This window comes from Petromyzon marinus, chromosome 61 (genome assembly GCF_048934315.1).
Source record: "Petromyzon marinus isolate PM22_M1 ecotype Great Lakes invasive population chromosome 61, UKy_Petmar_22M1.pri1.0, whole genome shotgun sequence".
Classification (NCBI taxonomy): Eukaryota; Metazoa; Chordata; class Hyperoartia; order Petromyzontiformes; family Petromyzontidae; genus Petromyzon; species Petromyzon marinus.
The window spans coordinates 11144069-11166116 of NC_133727.1; the positions used below are offsets into that span (position 1 = coordinate 11144069).

Genomic DNA, 22048 nt, shown 5'->3' on the forward strand with positions numbered 1-22048 from the left:
CTCTACGACGGCTGGCACCAAACTGTGCCACACGTGCCCTCCCGCGTGGCCTTGTGGGAGCCTCGGTACCGATTAAGTTTTTTTTGTATCTTTCCTCCGGTTACGTTCCGATGACGTACACGCGTACGTCACCGGAATGGAACCGGAAGAAAAACTGATGACGCACACACGTATGTCCAGCGGAACGGTGAAAGGCTTCATGCCGATGCTTTTGAATCTCGTACCCAAACCGAGTGCAGGAGCAAGGTACCAAGCTCGCCGGATCGCCTTGAGGTCAGACTTCTAACGCCCCGGCGTTTGGGCCCCTGCACGAGGCAGAGCGCTGATGTGGCACCTCGTTTTTATGGCTATCCCCATCCCCCCACCCCCCCGAATATGACCGCGGTGCCGCCCGAGCAAGAGGCATCTAAACGCGTCCGGCACTGCCAGCCCTCTCAGCGGAGATAAAGGTGGAGTGAGGGTGTGGGGTTGACCTCGGCAACGTCGGAAATACAGTGGGAGGGGGGGGGGGCGCAGCTCATGCGCAAGCTTACCGGTGGTTATTCGAGAAATACAATCTACAAAACAACGGTTAACAATTTTTATTTTGATAATAGGTTTTTCCCCTTTTTCTGGAAAGAAAACAGGTGTTAAGATGTTAAAACACCAAACTGAAACCTTTTACAAAGAATCATGTCTGCATTAACCATAATGCTTGTGGTCAGAATGCAAACAAAAAACATACTCTGATAATATATGCAAAAAAAACTGCTTGCGTAGCTGCAAATAAGATGCGATTCATAATTAGTTTATTTCTTAAGTGGCTGCAGATAATATGCGATTCAAAATGACGTTTATTTCGGGCTAGATTGGCGTTTAACAATAGGTTTTACCCTTCCTGGCAATAAAATAGGTGCTAAGATGTTAAAACACCAAACTTGAGCCTTTTGCAAGGAATCATGTCTGTATTAACCACACATACTTGTGGTGAACATGCAAAAAAAACATGCTCTGATAATATACAGTATGCATCGTCTTTGAAACTGTTTGGTCCACACCAGTGACAACTTTCTTTTGAGCCTTGTCTCAAACGGTGTTAGACCAGAGGACGCCAAAATGTAATTCCCCACTCAGCTATGTAGCTCTTTTGCAGAAGTGACCTGGCTATCGCAAATGATAGCTCAACAAAGTGGCTCATCATCATATGCGGAAATGTAGAGCAACCAAATACTCTGAACACGTGATGTTGATTTTAAATGTGGAGAGGGAAAACCGAAGGACCCGTAGAAAAATCCACGCGACCATGGGGAGAGAGAGAGACACGCAAACTCCAAATATACAGCAGGCGTCTGGGTCGGGATCGAACCCACGACCTCCTGCATAACGGGCGAGGTAGTTAACATCTCGCCATCTATTATGGAATCGAGTGTTACCCCCTCACATGTGTGAATTTTCTCGGGGGGTGGGCAGGGGGGGGGGGGGCTCCGGTTTCCTCCCCACACGTATCAACGCCCATCGTTAATTGTCTGAAGAGCCTCTCTGATATCGCGGTGAGCCTCCGGCTCCGTGGATTGTGCAGCGCTTTTCCCGCAGCTTCGCATGGACGACGCCGCGACATGACACTCGGTTCGAGTCACATCGACATCCACCCGCGATGATGGCAAATGCGGGAAAAAAAAAAATCATCTAACATTTACGGAGAGGGCCCGTGGCACCGCCCGTCAACCCCTAAACGGGCAGCGGTGACGCCAACGCGTACCACTTCTTACGCACCGTACGTCGCCAACCGCGCTCATTAGAGGTGCGGGTGGAAGGACGACAAACTAAAAACACAAAAAGTTATTCTAAATAAATGAATTCTCAATTTAGTGTAGTGGTGTAGTGTATAGGAGTGGAGTGTATAAGAGTGTAGTGCATAGTGTAGTACTGTATATAGTGGTGTAGTGTATATGTGTGTATGTTGAACTTATTTCACGCCGTACTTAATCGGAGATGCGGGTGGTGGTGGAGGGGGGGTACCTGGCTGCAAGGTGAGATCCAGTAGGCGAGCGCGAGGATGGGCAGTGACATGGCCACGGAGAGCACCACGAGAAACTTGATGCCGTTGGACTGCTGCCTCAGGCCCGAGATGTTCTCGTACCAAATGGACAGCAGCTGCTGCTGGCAGTTGGGATGAGCCACAAACTGCAAGGCCCACAAAAGCACGCCAGCCATTGCCAGCAAGCAGCAGCAGCCAGCAGCAACCAGCAGTGGCAGCAGCAACCAGCAGTGACAGCCAGCAGCAGCAGACAGCAGTCAGCGGCAAAAACAGCAGGAGCAGCAGCATACACCGTGATGCTGCAACGCGATAGCAGTGGTGCGCCAGATAACGAAACCTCAATGTGTTCCTCAGCAACACTGCCCCACATGTAATATACACGGGCTCTTGGCCCTTCCTCACAACTACGTTGACATTTCAAGGCTCTCCTCCAAAGCTCTGCGGTAGAGGGCAAAATGACGAGGCAACGATCGCGGAGGGCAGCGGTGCGCGAAAATTAACCCAAACCCAATTCGTCAAATGCGTCGGGGTTTTTTTGTAAGTTGAGGGCGCGCCAACTTTATCCCGGCTGCCCGACCACAGTAGAGAAATGTCGTTCGAGTGACAGTCTAACTGATGTATATTTTAAATTCACAAGAGCTGGAATTCAGCCACGAACGTTGAACGCGATGTTTTTTTTTTGTTTACGTGTGTGTGTGTGCAGCATAACGATTACTTTTTTAAATATTACTCAGGAAAGACCCACTGAGCTGCTATATAAGCTCTTTTTCAGGAGCGACCTTACAAGCACAAATGATAGCCCAACAAAGAGGCTTATCATCATGTGGAGATTTATTGCAACAGTCAAATCCTCTTAAACGCGTGATGTTGCTTCTAAATGTGGAGGGAAATACCGGAGAGAGAGAGAGAGACACGCAAACTCTAAATATCCAGCAGGCCTCAAGGGTCGGGATCGAACACACGACCTCCTGTACATCAGGCGAGGTGGTTAACATCTTGTCACTGTGGTGCCCCAGTCATCGGCGACCGGGCTTAGACCGTCAACCAATTTTTGCCACAGGCAGCTTCCTGGATTCCAACCCAGGGTTGTCAACGGTACCGACTCGGTGCCCTGACCTCTGACCCCGCCCGGCCACATCATTTTTAATTCAACGATGCCAAGTGCTGCTGCGTCAACCGTACGCCGAGACGAGTTATTGCATGACCAAGGAAGGTACACCAATTAAGTGGCTACCAGCCTACCTTTGAGAGTAGCCATAATAGGCCAGGCTACTACGTCACATCTCGGTAACAACAGACAACAATTGCCCGGGACAACTGCCCAAGGGGCATAAACCATCATCACGCAAACTCCGGTCGCCCCCGCAGCAGCGGCGGCTCTTGGTTCAGCCATCGAACAAAGACGGTGATCGCTACATCGCACGCTTTCAGATGCGCTTCTAGGGCCGTCTGGAACGCTCTTCCTTCCGATATTAGGAAGCCACTGTGAGCACTATTAAATCTAAGTTAAAAACTAATCTCTTTAAGAACTGCACTTTGTGTTTATCTTGTTGTCCTTCCCCCACACCTCCAATTACTGCACCTGACATGAGCACAGTTGGTTACATACGGTGTGAAAGAAGTTCAACATAGAACAGAATCAGAATATGTATTTACACCGGAGAAATCAGATTATCAATGAAACTCTTTTTCACAGATGTCCAATAGGGGTGGGTCAGAACGTTTCAACAACAGACCATACAAAAAGCATGATCGGAGTGCAAAGTATAGGAAAGGTAAACAAATCACTTTAAAAATCTACAAATAAAATTAAACAATTTTTTTGGTATCTTCCAGGTAAGGCCCACTGAGCTATTAGCTGCTTTTCAGATGCAGCCTGGCCACAAATGATAGCTCAACAAGGTGGCTTGTCATCACGCGGAGATTTATAGGAGCCAAATAATCTAGACGCATGTTTGTAAATAATGAAGACGCATGTTTGTAAATACACTTAAATGGCCATGCTTCCCTGGCCACCGATCCCAGCGGTTCTCAACATTTTTGTGGCCACTCTGCCCCACCTTGTTGAATTTAGTTCAATCGAGTATCCCCTCTTGCCTGACCCAACATGGTTCTGAGAAATAAATGTATGAATAATGAACATCAATATTTTAACCAATTGTCCATTTTGTGAGATATCATAACCAGCTAGTAACTGCAAGCAAATGAAACAAACATTCAATGGGCGCTCTGTGCGTGTGACTTAACGTGTTCGCGCTCACTGGCTACTCTTGGAAACCGACATTGTTTACGATCAATGAGTTTAGAAAGGTCTTTTATATCTTTATAGGTATTTAAATCTTACCGTAGTTATTTTACATAGACATATTCATACGACACGATTAGGGGCCGTCCATAAATGACGTCACACGATTTTTGACTCCCCCCCCCCTCGTCACACGACGTCACAAAAAGTCAGACCCCCCCCCTCAAAAAATAAAACATGTTTCAAATCGCTTTAAACTATTGTCATTGTAGTGCGTATTTAATGTGGCGCTGCACTCTGATGTTGTATGAGAAAACATTTATTTAAAAGTCTATTTAATTAAGTATAACTTGTTGCCTATATTTATTTAAAGTTGCGCATTTTGATGTGACGTCACATTTCTCATCCCCCCCGTCGTCACACATCGTCACAAATGTCTGACCACCCCCCTCCCCCAGGTGCGTGACGTCTTTTATGGACGGCCCCTCATAACACCGATGACTTTCACGCGTATGATACAATATCACACGTTTATAAATCACCTCACGTACCCCCAGGGATATATCCACGTAACCCTATAGATTTAAATCTTACCGTAGTTATTTTACATCGACAGATTCATACGACACGATTATAACACTGATGACTCTCAGGAATTATACAATTTCACACGTTTATAAATCACCTCACGTTCCCCCTCTTTGGGACATTATCACGCATTACCCTCCTCCTCCTCCCAGGAGTGTCCAAGTATCCCCCGATTGAGAACTCACTGCGCTCTAACCCAAGTGGGTTCTCAATCGCGGACTTGAGGCCCTCGCCCCCCCCCCCCCCCGTGCTCCTGGCCCCGTACCTTCTTGACCTCGTACTTGATGGCGAGCTTGAGGCGGATGAGGGCTGCTCGCTGGCGGTCGCAGGCTGGCGGGTTGAGCTCCGCGTCGCCGTTGAGGATCGCCTCCACCTCCTCCGTGTCGCGGCACAGGTCGAGCAGCCCCACCACGAAGTCTTTGCACTGCACAGACAGCTTCTTGTAGTCGTTCTGGGACGAGCGCATCGGCGGATGAGGGGGGGGGGGGTAAGAGAGGAAGGGAGGAGGGGGGAGGAGGAGAGGTGAGGAGGAGGGAGGGAGGAGGAGGAGGAAGAAGGAGCAGGGACGGAGGGAGGGATCAGGGAGGAGGGATGGAGGGAGGAGGAGGAAAGGAGGAGGAGGGAGGAAGGAGGAGGAGGGGAGGAGGAGCGGTCATCCTCTCAACAGCGATAGCGGCGGATTTTGGCTAGCGATTGAACAGAGACGGTTGGGTCGCTTTCAGATGCGCTTCTGCGGCATTCTGGGACGCTCTTCCATTCCGATTTGAGGGTGCCACTGGAGCTGTGCATCATCCAGATTGACAAACCAATTTCTTTAGAACTATCTTTTGTGTTTTTAGGTTGTTGTCATTCCCCCCCAGCACTTCCCATTAGCATGCTTGGCTACGTACGGTGCGAAAGAAGTTCAACATACACACATACAAGAGGCCGCTTCGAAGGGAGTGGGATGTATGGGAACGAATGGGGATGACGGATGGCACGCGATGAAGGCGACGGTTCTGGCACAGAGCTGACAGGAAAGTGCGAAACAGCAAACCTGGGAGTCGCTGCTGTGGAAGCGGCTTTTAGATTGGGAACTTGCTTCATTTGCTTCCAAGATGCCGTTTGTAGCGAAAACACAAAACGTGTCGCCCGGCTCGGGAATCGAATTCGTCAGCGGCGCGCTAACCACTGCGCCACCCCTCCCCCCACACACGAAAGAACAAAGACAAAGACCCCCCGTATAGCCTTCAACAGACTGTTGGGGCAAGTGCCATATGCGAGCATGGCACACGAGGGGGGGGGGGGGCCGCACCACGCCCAGCGACCGTTGTCTCCCCAGTGGCCATGTTTACGCATCGCACCAGGTACTCATTTGAATCCACCTAGGGGAGGCCCAGGACCGGTACAGATTATCGTCACCGGTGTTGGCCGTGAGCGGGAATCTAACTCGGGTGACCGGGTTCGTATACCAACACATGCCATTCGCCACAAAGTGACGGTGACGTCACCACTGTGCCAGGCCAGGTGCACTTTGAGGCCACGTGAAGTGTCGAAGGCTCGCTGACAGGAGGTCTCGGGACAAACCCAGGTGCCGTGGGTTCGCTGACTGAGATGACCGGTAGATGCACCAGCTGTGCCAACTTGCTGCGTTTTATCCACCCGGTGCTCCGCTCGTTGTTGTGAGCGTCGCTCATTTGCACTCCGTTGTTGCTGGAGGGTGACTGCCTCCAACTCTCCAGTAGCATCCTTCACAAGCCTCCTCCGTTTAGGCCGTTCGTGACACCGCTGGTACCAGTTGTTGGCAAGTCCACTCAGCTCTACATCCTCCTGTACCATGTCACTCAATCTCTTCTCTAGCCCGTGCCGAACAAAATCTGTTTAGGTATGCAGTGGCTAAGCATGTGGGCTACATGACCCAGCCAATGTAGCTTTGCCTGCCGGAGGAGTTCACCGATGGGACTTTGCCCAGATCTTTCAAGGATTTGTGAGTTCCTCACACAATCCAGCCTGGTTAAACCCATGATGGATCATAGTCAGGGCAACCTAAATATTGCTAACTGGCGCAGATGTTCCATTACAGGGGTCCATGTTTCGCAATCATAGAGGAGGGCATGACCGTGGCTGAGAAGACCCGAAGCTTCATGTGTAGCGACAGACCAGGTTGCTTCCACACAGCGTTACACAGCCAATGAAAATATAATGCTGCCCGACTGATTCGGAGTGAGACCTCTGTGAGACCTCTGCTGTCAAATCGGAGCTGGTCATCAGCACACTGCTCAGGTATGGAAAACTCTCCCCTCTCTCCAGAATTGCCCCATCACCAATTGGGAGTTGTGGGGGTGGAATGTTCGATGGCAGAAAATACCCAGGCGGGTGCTTAGCTTTGGTGGGGCTGATGTAAGGCCCCACCTCTTAGTGTCACGCTCCAGGTTCAGCCGGTTCAGCAGCAGTGCCTCCAACATAACGACACACACGGACACAAAGACACAGACACACACGCGCGCACCTTGAACTCCTTCTCGATGTTGGCCAGCATGGCGAGCTCATTGCTGAGTTCGAGGGCAGTGAGCACGGGGTCCTCGCTGGACAGCGACAGGTACGCGGGGCTGGCGAGGCCGCGGTACGCGTTGATGCGCGAGCGTGAGTGGCTGAAGGCGTCGTGCCGCTGCTTCTCGGTACACTCGCCGCACTTGCAGAAGTAGTCGTGCGGCCGCTCGATGCGCGCCCCCCTGCGCAGCAGGATGTGCACGATCTCGTACTCCTGGCAGTGCGCTGGGAGCATGCGGTGGGGGTCGGGGGGGAAGGGGGGGGGCGACACGCGTAGTGGACGACGCAGTCAAGGCGAGTGCCGTTTTGTTGCGACACGAGAGGGTGCCGCGAACGGCGAGATGTCAACTACCTCGCCTGGTATGCAGGAGGTCGTGGGCTCCGATCTCGACCCTTAAGATGCCTGCTGTATATTTTTAGTTTGCGTATTCTCTCTCCCCGTGGATATTTCTCCGGGTCCTCTGTTTTTTTTCCCTCCACATTTAGAATAAACGTGCGTCTAAGAGTATTTGGCTGCTATAAATACCCACGTGATGATGAGCCACTTGGTTGAGCTACAATCAGCAGACAATTTCACTTGAGTCTTGCCTTTATGGCACGAGATGTTAACTCCCTTGCCTGGTATGCAGACATGGGTTCGATCCCAACCCTGACGCCTGCATATTTGGAGTTTGCACGTTCTCCCTGTGGTCCCGTGGATTTTTCTCCAGGTCCCCCATTTCCCCCCAGATTTAGAATCAACGTCACGAATTTAAGAGTAATTGTCCGCCATACATTCCAAGTGATAATGATAATCCACTTCGTTGAGCTCTAATTTGTTGCCCAGGTCGCTTCTGCAAAATAGATACATAGCTCAGTAGCCATTACCTGCCACAATAAAAAAAAATTGGATTATAGTTTAGTTTAGAGAGAGAGGCAGGCAGGGACCTACGATATATCTCATTAGCAAAGGGTGACCTCCGCTGGGAGGTCATCACCACCACGGAATCGCAATTGGAGCAAAACAAAAATAAGCGGCATGAACGAGCAGAATAGTGATGATAGTGATGATCACAATGACGTGTGTATTGATGTTGAACTTCTTTTGCACTGTACAGGGGACCTTAGGCGGTCGCCTTGGGCACCAAGTCAAGTGGGGTGCCAAATTCGAGGAGAAAATTTTCATTATTTCAATTCTCGTGCGCGTACAGAGGGAATATGAATTATAATTCATTTCTCAGACGGACGGGCAAACTGAATAGTTATGCCTCTGTTTAAAAAAGAATATGATAAAAAAAAACATTCAACGGAAAATAGGGGCAAAGTGTTTCCCATTGCAAAGTACCTTCGTCATAGAGAAGGTACTTTGCAAGCCCATCAACAAAGATTATTTCATGAAGCCATCCATATATACAGACACAATTTCCACCGAGAGGATGGGTACAAACTCAGCAATCATTGGAAGGACGTCATCAACCAGTTTAAGTCATAACTGGCTGTGATGTTTCCATCTTGTCACCTTCCGATGTTAGTTTTATTTTACCAAAGATGTGACAAGTAATTCCAGTTTCTGCGGTGCCTCCCATGCATTGGGAGTAGCACAAGTTGTTAATTTCTCCACGTCCCATGCGGCTCCCCCTCTCCTAATTCCGAATTCACATCAACATAACCATCTACGCTTTTACAGGCCGCAGGGCACTTGTGCCCCGCCCACTTGGTTCTGATAGCAGGACGCCTGGGCTACGCCCGTTTTAAACCTTTAACCACAGCTTGCCTTTAGTGCGTTTCCCCCCTTTTTCCACTGATGACAGTCGCTTGTGTTGCGATCGAAACGTCGCAGCTAATTTTATTTTATTATTTTCTGAACCTATCAACGTGACTTTACCGAAAGACCCAAAGGATATGAATGCCTGCTGTCACGAAAGCTTTAAGTCAAGATTTAAAGTGTTTCCCAGCTTACCAAAAACCTCGCGCTTAGATCTGCCCTTGGGGTTTGGGGATGGTGGTGCTGATTTCATGGTATGCCTAGGGCGCTGCCAGTTGCTGGCAGCTGGTCTAGGGCCGCCCCTGTACATAGCCAACTGTGCTAATCGAAGGTGCGGGGAAAGGACAATAAACTAAACACATAAAAGCAGTTCTAAAGAAGCTAAAGTGTTGTTTTGGGTCAGGGATCGCCTTTCCAGTTGCTCACTGAGCGACTGCGAGAGTGAGGGCAACATTTCTCGGTGCCGAAGTCAGTGGTGACCCCCCCACCCCCCGATGATCACGATGATCATCATGATCATTGTGATCATCATTGTGAACATCATCATCATTGTGATCATCATCGTGATCATCATAATCATCGTGATCGTCATGATCATCATGATCATCGTGACCATCATGATCATCGTGACCATCATGATAATCATGATCATCACGATCATAGTGATCATCGCGATCATCGCGATCATCGTTAACCATCGTGATCATTATCATCTTGAACATCATCACACCCCCCCCCGCCCCCTAGGTATCCACAGCCGACCTGCAAGGATGATGGGGGTGATGTCGGGAGAGAAGCGCGTGCCGTCTTCGTCGTAAGCGTAGAAGTCGTCGTCCTGCGTCTCCTGTTCGCGGGGGCTCAAGATGAGGCGCTTCTCACCGGCGAAGGCCGGGTGGGCGAGGATGGCTTCCACAATTCGCACGTAGCCTGAGACGCACACCGCGCGACGTCATTGTTGTCATCATCGTGATCATCATGATCATCATGGTGATCATCATCGTGATCATCGTGCTTATAGTGATAATCGTGATCATCATGATCATCATGGTGATCATCATCGTGATCATTGTTGTGCCACTCGTTCACCCAGGAAAGCCTCGCCTGGCAGAAGGGTCCTGGCAGGTTTTTTTCAGAGCAGGGGGTGATGCTGTTGCTGCGTGCAATCCCAATTGAGTGATTTGCAGGACATTTCTCCGCATTGGGCTGTTTTTTAGCCAAGAGCAGTTATGCTGTGCTTTTTTAATTTGCTATGGGAGAACCAGAAGCAAACCCACGTGGAAAAAAGGAGTAGATAATGCAAAACATCACACAGGATGGAGTGCGAATCGGAAATCAAACCCAGGCCCTTCTTACTGTGAGGCGGCACGAGCATCAGTCGAATAATCCAATAAGCATGTTAAAATGAATAAGTCGCAACACACAGTGACTCCAGGTCGCGACCCTTTGTGATTTTCCGCTTGCTGGAACGGGACGTTACCAACAGCCGAAGAGCTATTCCCACTCCTCAATAAAAGCACACAAATACCACTCAAGCAGTTCCATTGCTGGTACGTTATGTCCCATCCTGAGCCGGCTTACCACGCGTCAACACACTCATCATATTTATCACGGGACCTTTTTTTACCGGTATCAAAGTATGAAAAGTAAGAATAGGTTTAACCCTTTTTAGCAATAACACAGGAGGCGTTAAGATGTTCAAACACCAAATAAATGCCTTTTGTAAGTAATCTAGTCTGCATTATTAGCCACACGTACCTGTGGTCAACATGCAAACAAACATGCTCTTATAATGTGCGCACTGTCTTTGAAAGTGATAAGAAGGCAACTTCCTCAGGTGCAGGTCAATCAGTTTCAAAGACAATACGTACATTCTAAAAGCATGTTTGCTCGCATGATCACCACAAGTACGTGTGTGGTTAATGCAGACTCGATTCCCTGCAAAAGGCATCTATTTGGCGTCTGAACATGTGAACACCTCCCGTTGTATTGCCATGAAAGGGTAAACACCTATTCATGCTGTTCACGCTCATCATGTGTGATGCCCTGTCACGAGCTCGCCTCCTCGCAGAGTAGAACGCAGCGCGCGTAAACCGTTAACAAAACCCGAGCCGCTTAATTCGATCTACCGCGGGGAATGGGACAAATCGTCTGCCGCCCAACGCCGGTTCGGTGATTCGCTGCGAGGTTCGATGGGGGTACGGGGTGTTGGACGACTGTGAGGTGAGGAACGAAATCGTGGCCTTCTACTCTGCTCGTGGAACTGTTGCAGCGATTCGGTGCTCGATGTGATGACGGCAACAATAGAAAACAGCTCATTGGGTACTTGCGAGGCGCCTTGATTGAAATTACCCCCCCCCCGGGAAAAATGTAGACAATAACACTGTCTTCCTGCCTTCTAACACGGCAGTAACGCAATGCCACTGGCATGACCACATTGGCATGACTACGATGATGTGACTACGAGGCAAGGCCGTAATTATAATATATATTGGGGGGGACACATCCACCCCCAATATTCAAATATGCTGAAAATGTCCTCCCCCCAATATATTGCTATAAAATAGATCTATGTTTATATGATTGTGGTTATGGTTGTACTTTATTCATCCATTATCTCTACCATTACATACAATGAAACAAGAAAATGTAAAAAAACAGAGCAATGTAATACAATACACTATTAGACATTATTGTTAAAAAAAGTCCATCCTACTATGTTTTAGTGATTTTTTTTTATTTTAGGCAGGAAATGGCAGGAAATGAGTTTTCATATTTAGATTTTTTTCTGGGGCGGGACCCCCAGACCCCCTGGAAGATTTGGTCCCCCCCCAATGTTGACTCCATTGCTACGGCCTTACTACGTGGACATGACTACGATGACATGACCACGATGACGCGACCACGATGGCAGGACCACGATTACATGACCACGATGATATGACCAGGATAATAGGACCACGATTACATGACCACGATGGCATGACTACGATGACATGATCACGATGATATGACTACGATGACATGATCATGATGATATGACCACAATGACATGACCACGATGACACAACTACGATGGCACGACCACGATGGCACGATCACAATGGCACGACCACGATGACATGATCTCGATGACATGATCACCATGACATGATCACGATGAAATGATCTCGATGACATGACCACGATGACACAACTACGATGGCACGACCACGATGACATGATCTCGATGACATGATCTCGATGACATGATCACGATGACATGACCACAATGACACGACCACACGATGACACGACCACAATGACACAACTACGATGGCACGACCACGATGGCACGACCACAATGCCACGAGCACAATAACAGAATCACGACGACAGGATGACGATGACACGACCACGACGACAGGACTACGACGACAGGATGACGATGACACGACCACGACGACAGGACTACGACGACAGGATCACGATGACACGACCGCGACGACACGACCGCGGTCGACGGCACACCGCGACTTGGTCAGGGGCCCCCGCGCACCCTTGCTGATGGCGAGCATGAGCGCGTCGCCGACCCGCGACAGCTTGTCGCGCTTGAGCAGCAGCTCGGCCACCTCGAGGTGCTCGTTGCCCACGGCGAGCTGCATGGCGTTCTGGCCCATGTAGTCCACGCAGTTGACGTTGAGCGAGCGGCCAGCGCCGCCGTCCTCCAGCATGCGGCGCACCACGGGGATGTTGCCGTACTCGGCCGCGTCGAGGAAGCGCTCCTCCTCGGCCGTGAGGCTCGTGGCCCGCTCGCTGAACATATACGCGGGGCCCCGCACGGCCTGACGCCGGCCCGCCTTCTCCCGCATCATCGTGGGCCGCCGCCGTATCGTCTGCCGGTTGACGGACGCTCTCCTGCGGGTTGGCGGGGAGAAAGAGGAGAAGAAGCAAAAGTTTTTTTTTTATTTTTGTTGGGGAGCCAAATGGTTCGAGGTGGTCGCCGGGTGGCTCCGAAGTCGGAGCGCCGAGGTCTTGGGCTGGGGACTGCCCACGATCGACACCGGCTTCTCGAACAGAGCGAGCCGCTGGTCACAAGCTCGGCGACCTGATGGCTAATTGGCTGTGTCGGGTGGCGGCGGGTTTGATGACACATATATGTCTTGATTTGAAGCTTTTGTGACTGGAGGAATCCATACCTTTGGTTCTTTCGGTAAAGTCACGTAGGTATAAAATAAAATAAATCACGCCATTTCGGGCGCAACACCTGATAACGGACGCTTGTGTTGCGCCTGAAACGTCGTAATTTATTTTATTTTATACCGACGTGACTTTACCGAAAGAACCAAAGAGTATGGATACATTTATATTTACGACAAAAAAACTTTATTATGGATGACATTGGTCGCGAAAGTCTCCTACTATGTGTTATGAAGTGAACTATCCTAATCCCCCGCCCCCACCCCCCTTTTGAAATTATAACAAATTGTATAAAGACAAAGATCTCCCATGTAGCCTTCACAGACTGTTGGGGCAAGTGCTGTTAGCGAGTAGCACCCTATGAAGGCTGCCATGGCACACGAGGAGGTGGGTGGCCAGCACCACACCCGGCCGCCTTTGTCTCGCCAGCGGCAAAGTTTACTACACACTGCACCAGGTACTCATTTGAGGCTGAGTCGACATAGGGAAGCCCAGAATCGGTTCAAATAATTGTCACCGGTAATGGTGGCCGTGAGTGTGAATCAAACCCGGGCTGCCGGATTCGTAGCGCAGCGCACTAACCGCTCCCCACACATTATTGTACAAAGACACAGATCCCCCTTATAGCCTGTAACAGACTGTTGGAGTCAAGTGCTGCTAGCGAGCACTTATAAAGGCCGGCACGGCACACGAGGGTGTGGGTGGCCAGCACCACGCCCGGTCCCCTTTGTCTCCCCAGTGGCGATGTTTACACACCCCACCAGGCATCCATTTGAGGCTGAGTCGACCTAGGGGAGGCCCAGGACCGGTTCAGATAATCGTCATTGACCGTGAGTGGGAATTGAACCCGGATCGCCGGGTTTGTAGTGCAGTGCGCTAACCGATACACTACCGCTCCCCACACATTCAAGTAAACGCGCAGACACACGCACACACACAGACACACACGTATATATGTATAAAGCAATCACGAACACATCGCCGGGCAAGTCCCGGGGTCAATTGGCGAGCCATCCCAGAGCAAATCTTGAAAGCCCAGCCATGCGACGCGGACCTGGAACCAAGGCCGTAGCCATGGAGTCAACATTGGGGGGGGGATCAAATCTTCCAGGGGGTCTGGGGGTCCCCCCCCAGAAAAAAAATCTAAATTTGAAAACTAATTTCCTGCCATTTCCTGCCTAAAATATTAAAAATTCACTAACACATAGTAGGATGGACTTTTTTTTACAATAATGTCTAATAGTGTATTGTATTACATTGCTCTGTTTTTTTCTTTTTTACCTTGTCTTGTTTTATTGTATCTAATGGCTGAGATTAGGGATTAATAAAGTACAACCATAACCACAATAATATAACAGAAATCTATGCATTGTTATATGAAGACAAGTCCAGATATTGTGGCCAAGGTTTAGCAAATTGTTGTTTTTATTTACATATTTACAAGTAAACTTGGGTGGGCAGCAGCGGCGTTTGCTCTGCTCTGCTCTCCTATCTCCTCCTCTCCAGCCCTCTCTCCTCTGGTCCTATATTCTCCTCTCTTCTCCAGTCATCTCTTTTCCTCTCCCCTGCTCTGCAGTCATTACTGCTCCTTTCCTCTGCTCTCCTCTCCTATCCTCTCATCTCCTCTCCAGACAATGATAAGTGTTTTGACTTGCCATTCTTCAAGCAAAGGATCCAAAGGCCTTTTTGCGCTTATCATTGACACCGATAAAAGACTGGCATATTCCTTCAAGGTCCAGTCTCTCCAGTTTCTCCTGGTGCACGTGACACAAGGCCATATTATTCAGCCTTGTTTGACTCATCGAAGATCTAATCCATGTCTGAAGCCTCCTCAGGACACTAAAACTCCTCTCAGCCTCTACAGAGGAGGCAGGGACGACCAGCAGAAGCCTTACTAAAGCTTCCACCTGACTGAAGAGACCTCTCATCTCTGGCACAATTTCCCTAATAATGCTAGCAACATCTGAGCTCGTTTGATGTGTAGTTCGTCCCAAACATGGCCAGCTGCACCTGCAGTCATCTTGAATTCAATTCAGGAGACTCGTCTACCATCTTGTCCATGTCTCCGCGTAGCAGCACATTCTCAAGCTGCTGCAGCTTGTTGAATCCAGCTTGATCAAACCTTTCTATGAATTGAGTATTCACTGTGTCCAAGGCGTTGTACAATTGGGCTCTGTACAAAGATTGGGCATGCGGATGGACATGGGCTGCAGCCTGACTGGTGTAACGTTTTGTAGGTTTGCGGATATGAGGCATCTGAATCGGTTGTAGGTTCAACTTTGTTGCCATAGCAGTTGCTTTTGCGAACAAGATATCAAAGTGCTCCTCTGTTCGCTTGTCCTGCATGCTTGTTTTGACATGGTCCACAGCCTCCAACATGCCTGAAACAGTCTGTTTCCTAAGCTGCAGGGAGGTGTTCAGGCACTGCAAATCCCCCAGAAGGTCTTCAGCCATTACAAGGCCGAGCACAGTGTTCCTTTTAGAAATGTTCCATGAAGACCATTGGCCTTAGTTGAAGTGTCAGATGAGCTGCATGATGCCATTTATTAAAGGGCTTTCAGCACTGACTCACACTGGCTGAGAACTGAGCGGATGGCAGGGGTGCAAACAGTCCACCTGGTGGGACAGAGAGGTTTCAACGAGGTGAAACCATGCTGTGATTTTGCCATTTCCTGGAAAATCACCTTGAACTTGCCAGCTTGATTAAAGAAGCCCCCCAATTCATGCACCAGACCCATTGATTATCTTACTAGTGGAGAGGCTACACAGGCAGCCTACGTAACTAATTTAATGCAGTGTGGACCACAGTGACAATACATAGCCAGCGGTTGTTCTTTCCTTAAAATGGCTTGCACCCCCTGCAAGTGTCCAGCCATTTTTGTGGCACCATCGAAGTTGGGACAGAGGAAAGCCTAGACGCATCATCAGATAACATGCAATCTTGGCTATATATTGCCCTGTCGTTGATGACACTTCGTAGAGTCCCAGGAATTATTCCTTTGATTGTAGATCTGCATCTACAAAGCACAAACACATTGACTACTGTTCAACTCCTGATATATCCTGGGTGCCATCAAAGATAAATGCGAGCTGGACCACTGGTATTGATGTTTTTTTTTTTTCCCGACACAATCTTTGACGATTGTATTGCCCACCAGCTTCAAAATTTAGTTTTGCATTTGGGAACTGGTGAAATGAAAGTGACCTTTCAGCCAGGTGGTCAGCTCTACATCGCTCTCTGCCTTGTACTTTAGAAGCTGGCTGAAATTCCCACTCTCCTTATCAATGCCTCGAAAAGCCAGACCTTGCCGTGGCAAACACTTCACACCCCCAACAATCTTCATAAGATCTATCCTCGCTTGTTGCTGCTGTCTTTCAAGTTCACGTGAAAATTGCACATTAACAGATTTCGGCTCCTGAATCCGAGTCATCACAGCTAATTTGTGACACTGGCTGTCTTTATGTGCACTCAGTTTCTCCAAAGAATGTAAGTTGTTTTCTCTCTCTCTCTGTGTCTCTGTCAAATTTGACACTTAACTTCAAATTTAGCAATATTTGGAGATCGTAATCAATCAGGCTATGCGTTAACTGTGTGTTAGCCGACTCTCTGTGTTGCATTACATTACATTTCCTAAAGATTTGCAAAATTTTGTTTTCGCAAACTATTTCTCTCTCTAAAAATGTTCCCGGCTCTCATAGGGCCATAAAATCTTCTTCTTTTCCTCCGTTCGCTTCGGGGTGGATTCATTGACATGCTAATTTCTCTGCCCCAGCAACAGCCCTAGCAGACCCACCTCTCTCTCTGCCCAACCTCCCCCCCCCCCTCTCTATTTAAGGCCTCGACACAGAGGCATTGGGTCTCTGTGTCTATGTTGTGTGTCTCTCTCTGTGTCTGTGTTGTCTCTATCTGCTTGTGTGTCTATCTGTGTTTCTCCGTGTCTGTGTTTTGTCTCTCTCTCAAATTTAGTTGTACCTGATGACGGTTGCTTGTGTTGCAATCGAAACGTCGTACTCTATTATATAATTTGTTTTCTTTCTACGTGACTTTACCGAAAGAACCAAAGAGTGACTGTGATGTTTCTATCCTACCTGCCTATGTCAGCTATTATTTCCGACTCTGTCTTTCTCTCTCTCTGTGCATCTCTCTCAGATCCCTACTCCAGTGACCAGGGTGCTGCTGCAGGGTCCACTTTCTGCCCCGCCTTCCCCCCCACTTCTCTCTCCCCCCCTACTGCCGAGGCCTGTATAACCTCGTGCCACGGCAGATCTCCCGCCTACTACAGCAGTATTTTCTTGCTGTGGTTGTCCCACCTGATGACGATTGCTTGTGTTGCGATCGAAACGTCATGATCTATTATTTTTCTACCTACGCGACTTTATCAAAAGAACCAAAGAGGATGGATTCTTGCAGTCACGAAAGCTTCAAATCAACATAGCATACACCAATCATACGCACGGGAATACACGACACGCGGGTCAAGGGTTAAGGGGCACTGACGTCACACGGCGCAAGATACAAGAGATGTGAATTCCGAAGGGGGGCGGAGATAGAGGGTTTAAAAGGGGCTGTGAAACGCGTGTTCCGAGGATGGTTTGAGGAACGAGTGTGGCTGTACTTGGAAGCATAAAGAAGGTGCTTACCAGTCTCCGACTCCTCTTCACATACAACCATAGCAAGGGGGACGGTGGGGCATGGGGAGAGCGAGTACTACCGTGCGGAGTCGGCCGGTGCCGGCGCGTCGCGAGTTGCAATTTTTTAAATGTTTCAAATGTTTTTAACGAATTGCAGAGCCGTGCCTATACCGGTTGCGGAGGTTTTCCGCGGTGTGGGAGGACGTTGCGAGGGAAAACGTGCGCGCGGGGCAAAGTGTTATAAAAGTTACACGCCGCACCCCCATTAACTCTGCCCGTGGGACGAATCTCCCCAGATTGTGCCCCCAACTCGTCATCACGTTTGAGCCCGGACAGTGCTTGGATGGGCGACCACCTTACACAACAGGTTGATTGTACGTTGAACTTCTTTCGCACCGTACATAGCCAAGCGAGCTAATCCGAGGTGTGTCTAAATGTGAAGGTGGAAAAACCCAGAGGACCCCGGGAAAATTCAACACGACCACGGGGAGAAAGACACACAGACTCCAAATATACAACGCGTGTCAGGGTCGGGATCGAACCCACGACATCCTGTATACCACGCAAGGAAGTTAACATCTCACCACCACGGTACCCCAAAAGGAAGTGACTGGCTGGAGTGATTCAGCGAGTGCTGGATCATCTACAATGGTGAGTAAGGGACCCGGAGGAAAATCCACGCGACCACGGGGAGAGAGAGAGACACACGAAAACTCCAAATCTATATAATGTTGCTGTTGATTCATGGAGAAAAATCCACGCGACCACGGGGAGAGAGAGACACGCAAACTCCAAATCTATATAAGGTTGCTGCTGATTAATCGAGAAAAATGCACACGACCACGGTGAGAGAGACAGAGAGAGAGACACGCAAACTCAAAATCTATATACGGTAGCTGTTGATTCATGGCTATCTCTCTGTCTCGCCTTGACATCCTTGTCTGCCAACCGCTTGACCGATCGACGGTGTTCATCGGGTCCTGTGGGAGGTGGTGGTTTGGTTTAACTTTTTTTTATTTCTTTGCCATCATCTATATTTTATTTTTGGTCACATTTAGTGACGCTTGCCTTTCGATCCAGAGCACGGGAGGATCTCAGAGCCCCAGGTGAGCAGCCTTGATTTGCGTACAAGGCGTCATCATCATCAGCAGCATAGGCCGTGGTTAATCCACTGCTGGATGATGGTCTACCTTTTGCCGTGTTGATCGTGGGCGTTATTTAACCATACTTCACCGCACTGGTCAGTGTGGGTTGATGATTCAAAGGGGGACCACCCAGGACCAGTTCAGGCATCACTCGTCACTGGCATGGGGCCGTGGCCGGAGATTGAACGCTGAGCTCATAGTGCAGTGCGCTAACCACTCATTCCGCCGCTCCGCCAAAATATAAATGAATGGAAAACGATCGATCATTACACGGACACAACGAGTAAACCTGCATTGTGATCACACGAATATAGCACAGCTGATTAATTTCGTGCATTTAACACTTAGTACGCTTTCGCGACCCATGTTATCCATAATCGAGGGAATTTTTTGGGGGGGTTTGATCGCGTAAAGTGCGTCGTTAAACCCGTCACCACATGAGGCATCCAACAAAAAAAAACACCGCCTGTGCGTTGGAGAGTAAACCCACAACGTTTACAGTTCGAGCACCATGACGTCTCGCCGGGTGGTGGCGGGGTTCAACGACACATTTACATTTTTACGCGATCTCACCCAAAAACCTCGATTATGAATAATTCGTGGATCGTTACGTCATTCTCCGCGCCGTCTGATTCACAGTCGACGTTAAAGACCCCGTGACATCGTTCGCAAGAGGAGGAGTCCATTGCGTGCCGAAGTCAGGTTCTACATTTGCCAAGTTAGAACATTGCACCCCGAATTTGGTCGAGATTGAAAAATCACTTCTTTAGAACTGCTGACTGTGTTTAGTTTGCTGTCCTTCCTCCGCGCCTCTGATTAGCACGGTTGACTACGTACGGTGCGGAAGAAGTTCAAAATACATAGACAGCCACAGACACCCAGACCCACAGACACACCCATAGAGTCCCCATAGAGATACACAGAGAACCACGGACACCCATAGATTAGCACGGTTGGCTACGTAGGGTGCGAAAAAAGTACAACATACGCACTTTACTCATATCAGCAATCATCGTTCCCTACCGGCAGACCAATGCCGCAGGGGCACTCTTGGACATTAGACCCACCCTGGTCTCTTTGAGTTCTCAGCTGGTTACACAAAATAAAATTAAACGTGCCTATTATTCAGTCAGCCTGCCAAAGCGGTGCCAGAGGGTCAATGCTTCTGGCGATAGGATATCGTGTGATCAGAGCTGTTCTGGGCTTCTAGCTAACTGGGCATTCTCCCAGTAATCCAGTATAGAAGCTGGGTCATCGTGTATTTCGCCCAACTTCAATCACAACTCCAATCAGCAGACAATTTAACTTGAGCCTGGTCTTTTGGTGGCGAGATGTTAACTCCCTCGACTGGTATACAGGAGGACGTGGGTTTCCGATCTCGACCCTGATAATGCCTGCTGTATATTTGGAGTTTGCGTGTCTCTCTCTCCCTGTGGTCGTGTGGATTTTTCCCTGGTTCCTCCGTTTTTTTCCCCCTCATTTAGAAATCGACATTGCCGCGCACTCAAGAGTATTTGGCTACTGCTGTGCACTTCCACGCGATGTTAAAGCCCACTCCGTTGAGCTATCGCGTGTGATCGCCAGGTCGCTTCTGAAAAAGAGCTGCGGAGAGCTCAATAGTGGGGCCTTACACCTGGTATAAAAATATAAAAAAATAATTGTGTAGTGACACATATAAGGGTCACTGTACGGTAGCGCCAGCCACTGATTCTGGAGTGCCGCTGAGCGCCGGGAGCTTCCATAGGAGGGTTGGGGACACGTGACAGGGAGCCGGGAGCTCCGGTCTTGATACAGCAGGGGGCGTGGCCGAGGGCGGAGTGAAGCCGTGGCAAGGGAAATAAAGGGGGAGCGCCGAGGAGATTCGGGGCTCGTTTGTGGGGATTGTCCTGGAACTCTTCGCTCTTCGATCTCCGTTCGTTGGTTGGACTTAAGCAGGGAATCGTTGGTCAGACAGCGGATGTGCTGGCTGGCCCGTTCAACAGCATAGCTGACACCCGAGTGGCTAGTGTTGTGTTAAAAAAAACGTGTTGCCTCCTAGTTATTGTGTGGGCCTCAGTGTATCACACACTACAATTGTACCGATGCTCTTGCTGCCAGCTGTGCCGAATCACCGAAGTTGGACGGGTGAGCGGGGGGGGGCATAGAATGGGCTGTTAACAAGAGGCAAGCAGTCTCGACGTTCACGGTGACGATGACTGGGAGCAAATGCGGGGCCCTCCGCAAACGTAATCCCCCCCCCACCAAATTATATCCCGCATGGTGGTGTCATCTCAGCCCCCCCCCCCCCCACTTCACCGACTTGCTGGTTGGCGGCTCTCTCTCGCCACGCTGGTCGCACGATTAATCAGTTGGCCTCATAAAACGGAGCACCCCAACTCCATCTTCTTCATCACGAGCAGCCGGGATGGTTCTGCAGAATGTCCTGCTATTTGTCTTTCTTGCTGCCACGTGATCGGTGGACACCCCTTGCCATGATGCACGCGAGGGGGCCGCGTCGCAGGCTCAGAAGTGCCTTGCCTGGCGCAAGGAGCCCCGTCGCTGCCTGTTCACACCTACGGGAGATTTCAGAAGGCCGTGCCGTGCCAATCCAAGGCCGGCTCCGCATGGCTCCGTTTCTTCAAATTTGCTTCCAGAGGCTCACCGTGGCTCCAGTGCTGCGGAACCGTCTCTTCCCTCCCTCTACCGTCCCATCCCAGATGATAAGTGCTCGCAACATGTCAGCCTTTTTTCTATTCACTTTGAGCCTTTCATTTCTTTCCCTTTTTCTTGCTTTCTCAAGGTAACCGACAGGATGTGCGTTCAAAAGGGCGTGACAATATTGTGATTGGAAAACCTCCGGTAAGCTGATGTTCTTCTCTGCGTGCAGCTTAGTGAATTGCAACATAACGATCCGCACCTCCGATTGGCACGGTTGGTTATGTATGGTGGTGAAAGAAATTAAACGTGATAATAATTATTTACATTTGTGAGGT

The 22048-nt window shown here is 49.5% G+C and overlaps 1 protein-coding gene across 1 annotated transcript in view; it reads right to left on the reverse strand.

Annotated features, from left to right (window-relative positions):
* Positions 1 to 22048, reverse strand: part of LOC116955783 (short transient receptor potential channel 7-like) — an 88267-nt gene that overhangs the window by 30864 nt on the left and 35355 nt on the right. Inside the window, exons 2-6 of the mRNA XM_032977106.2 lie at positions 12659 to 13017; positions 9886 to 10050; positions 7339 to 7604; positions 5116 to 5301; positions 1999 to 2163 (exon numbers count right to left, since the gene is read on the reverse strand). Of these exons, the coding sequence (XP_032832997.1) occupies positions 1999 to 2163; positions 5116 to 5301; positions 7339 to 7604; positions 9886 to 10050; positions 12659 to 13017 (1141 nt within the window). The remainder of the gene's footprint in view (positions 1 to 1998; positions 2164 to 5115; positions 5302 to 7338; positions 7605 to 9885; positions 10051 to 12658; positions 13018 to 22048) is intronic.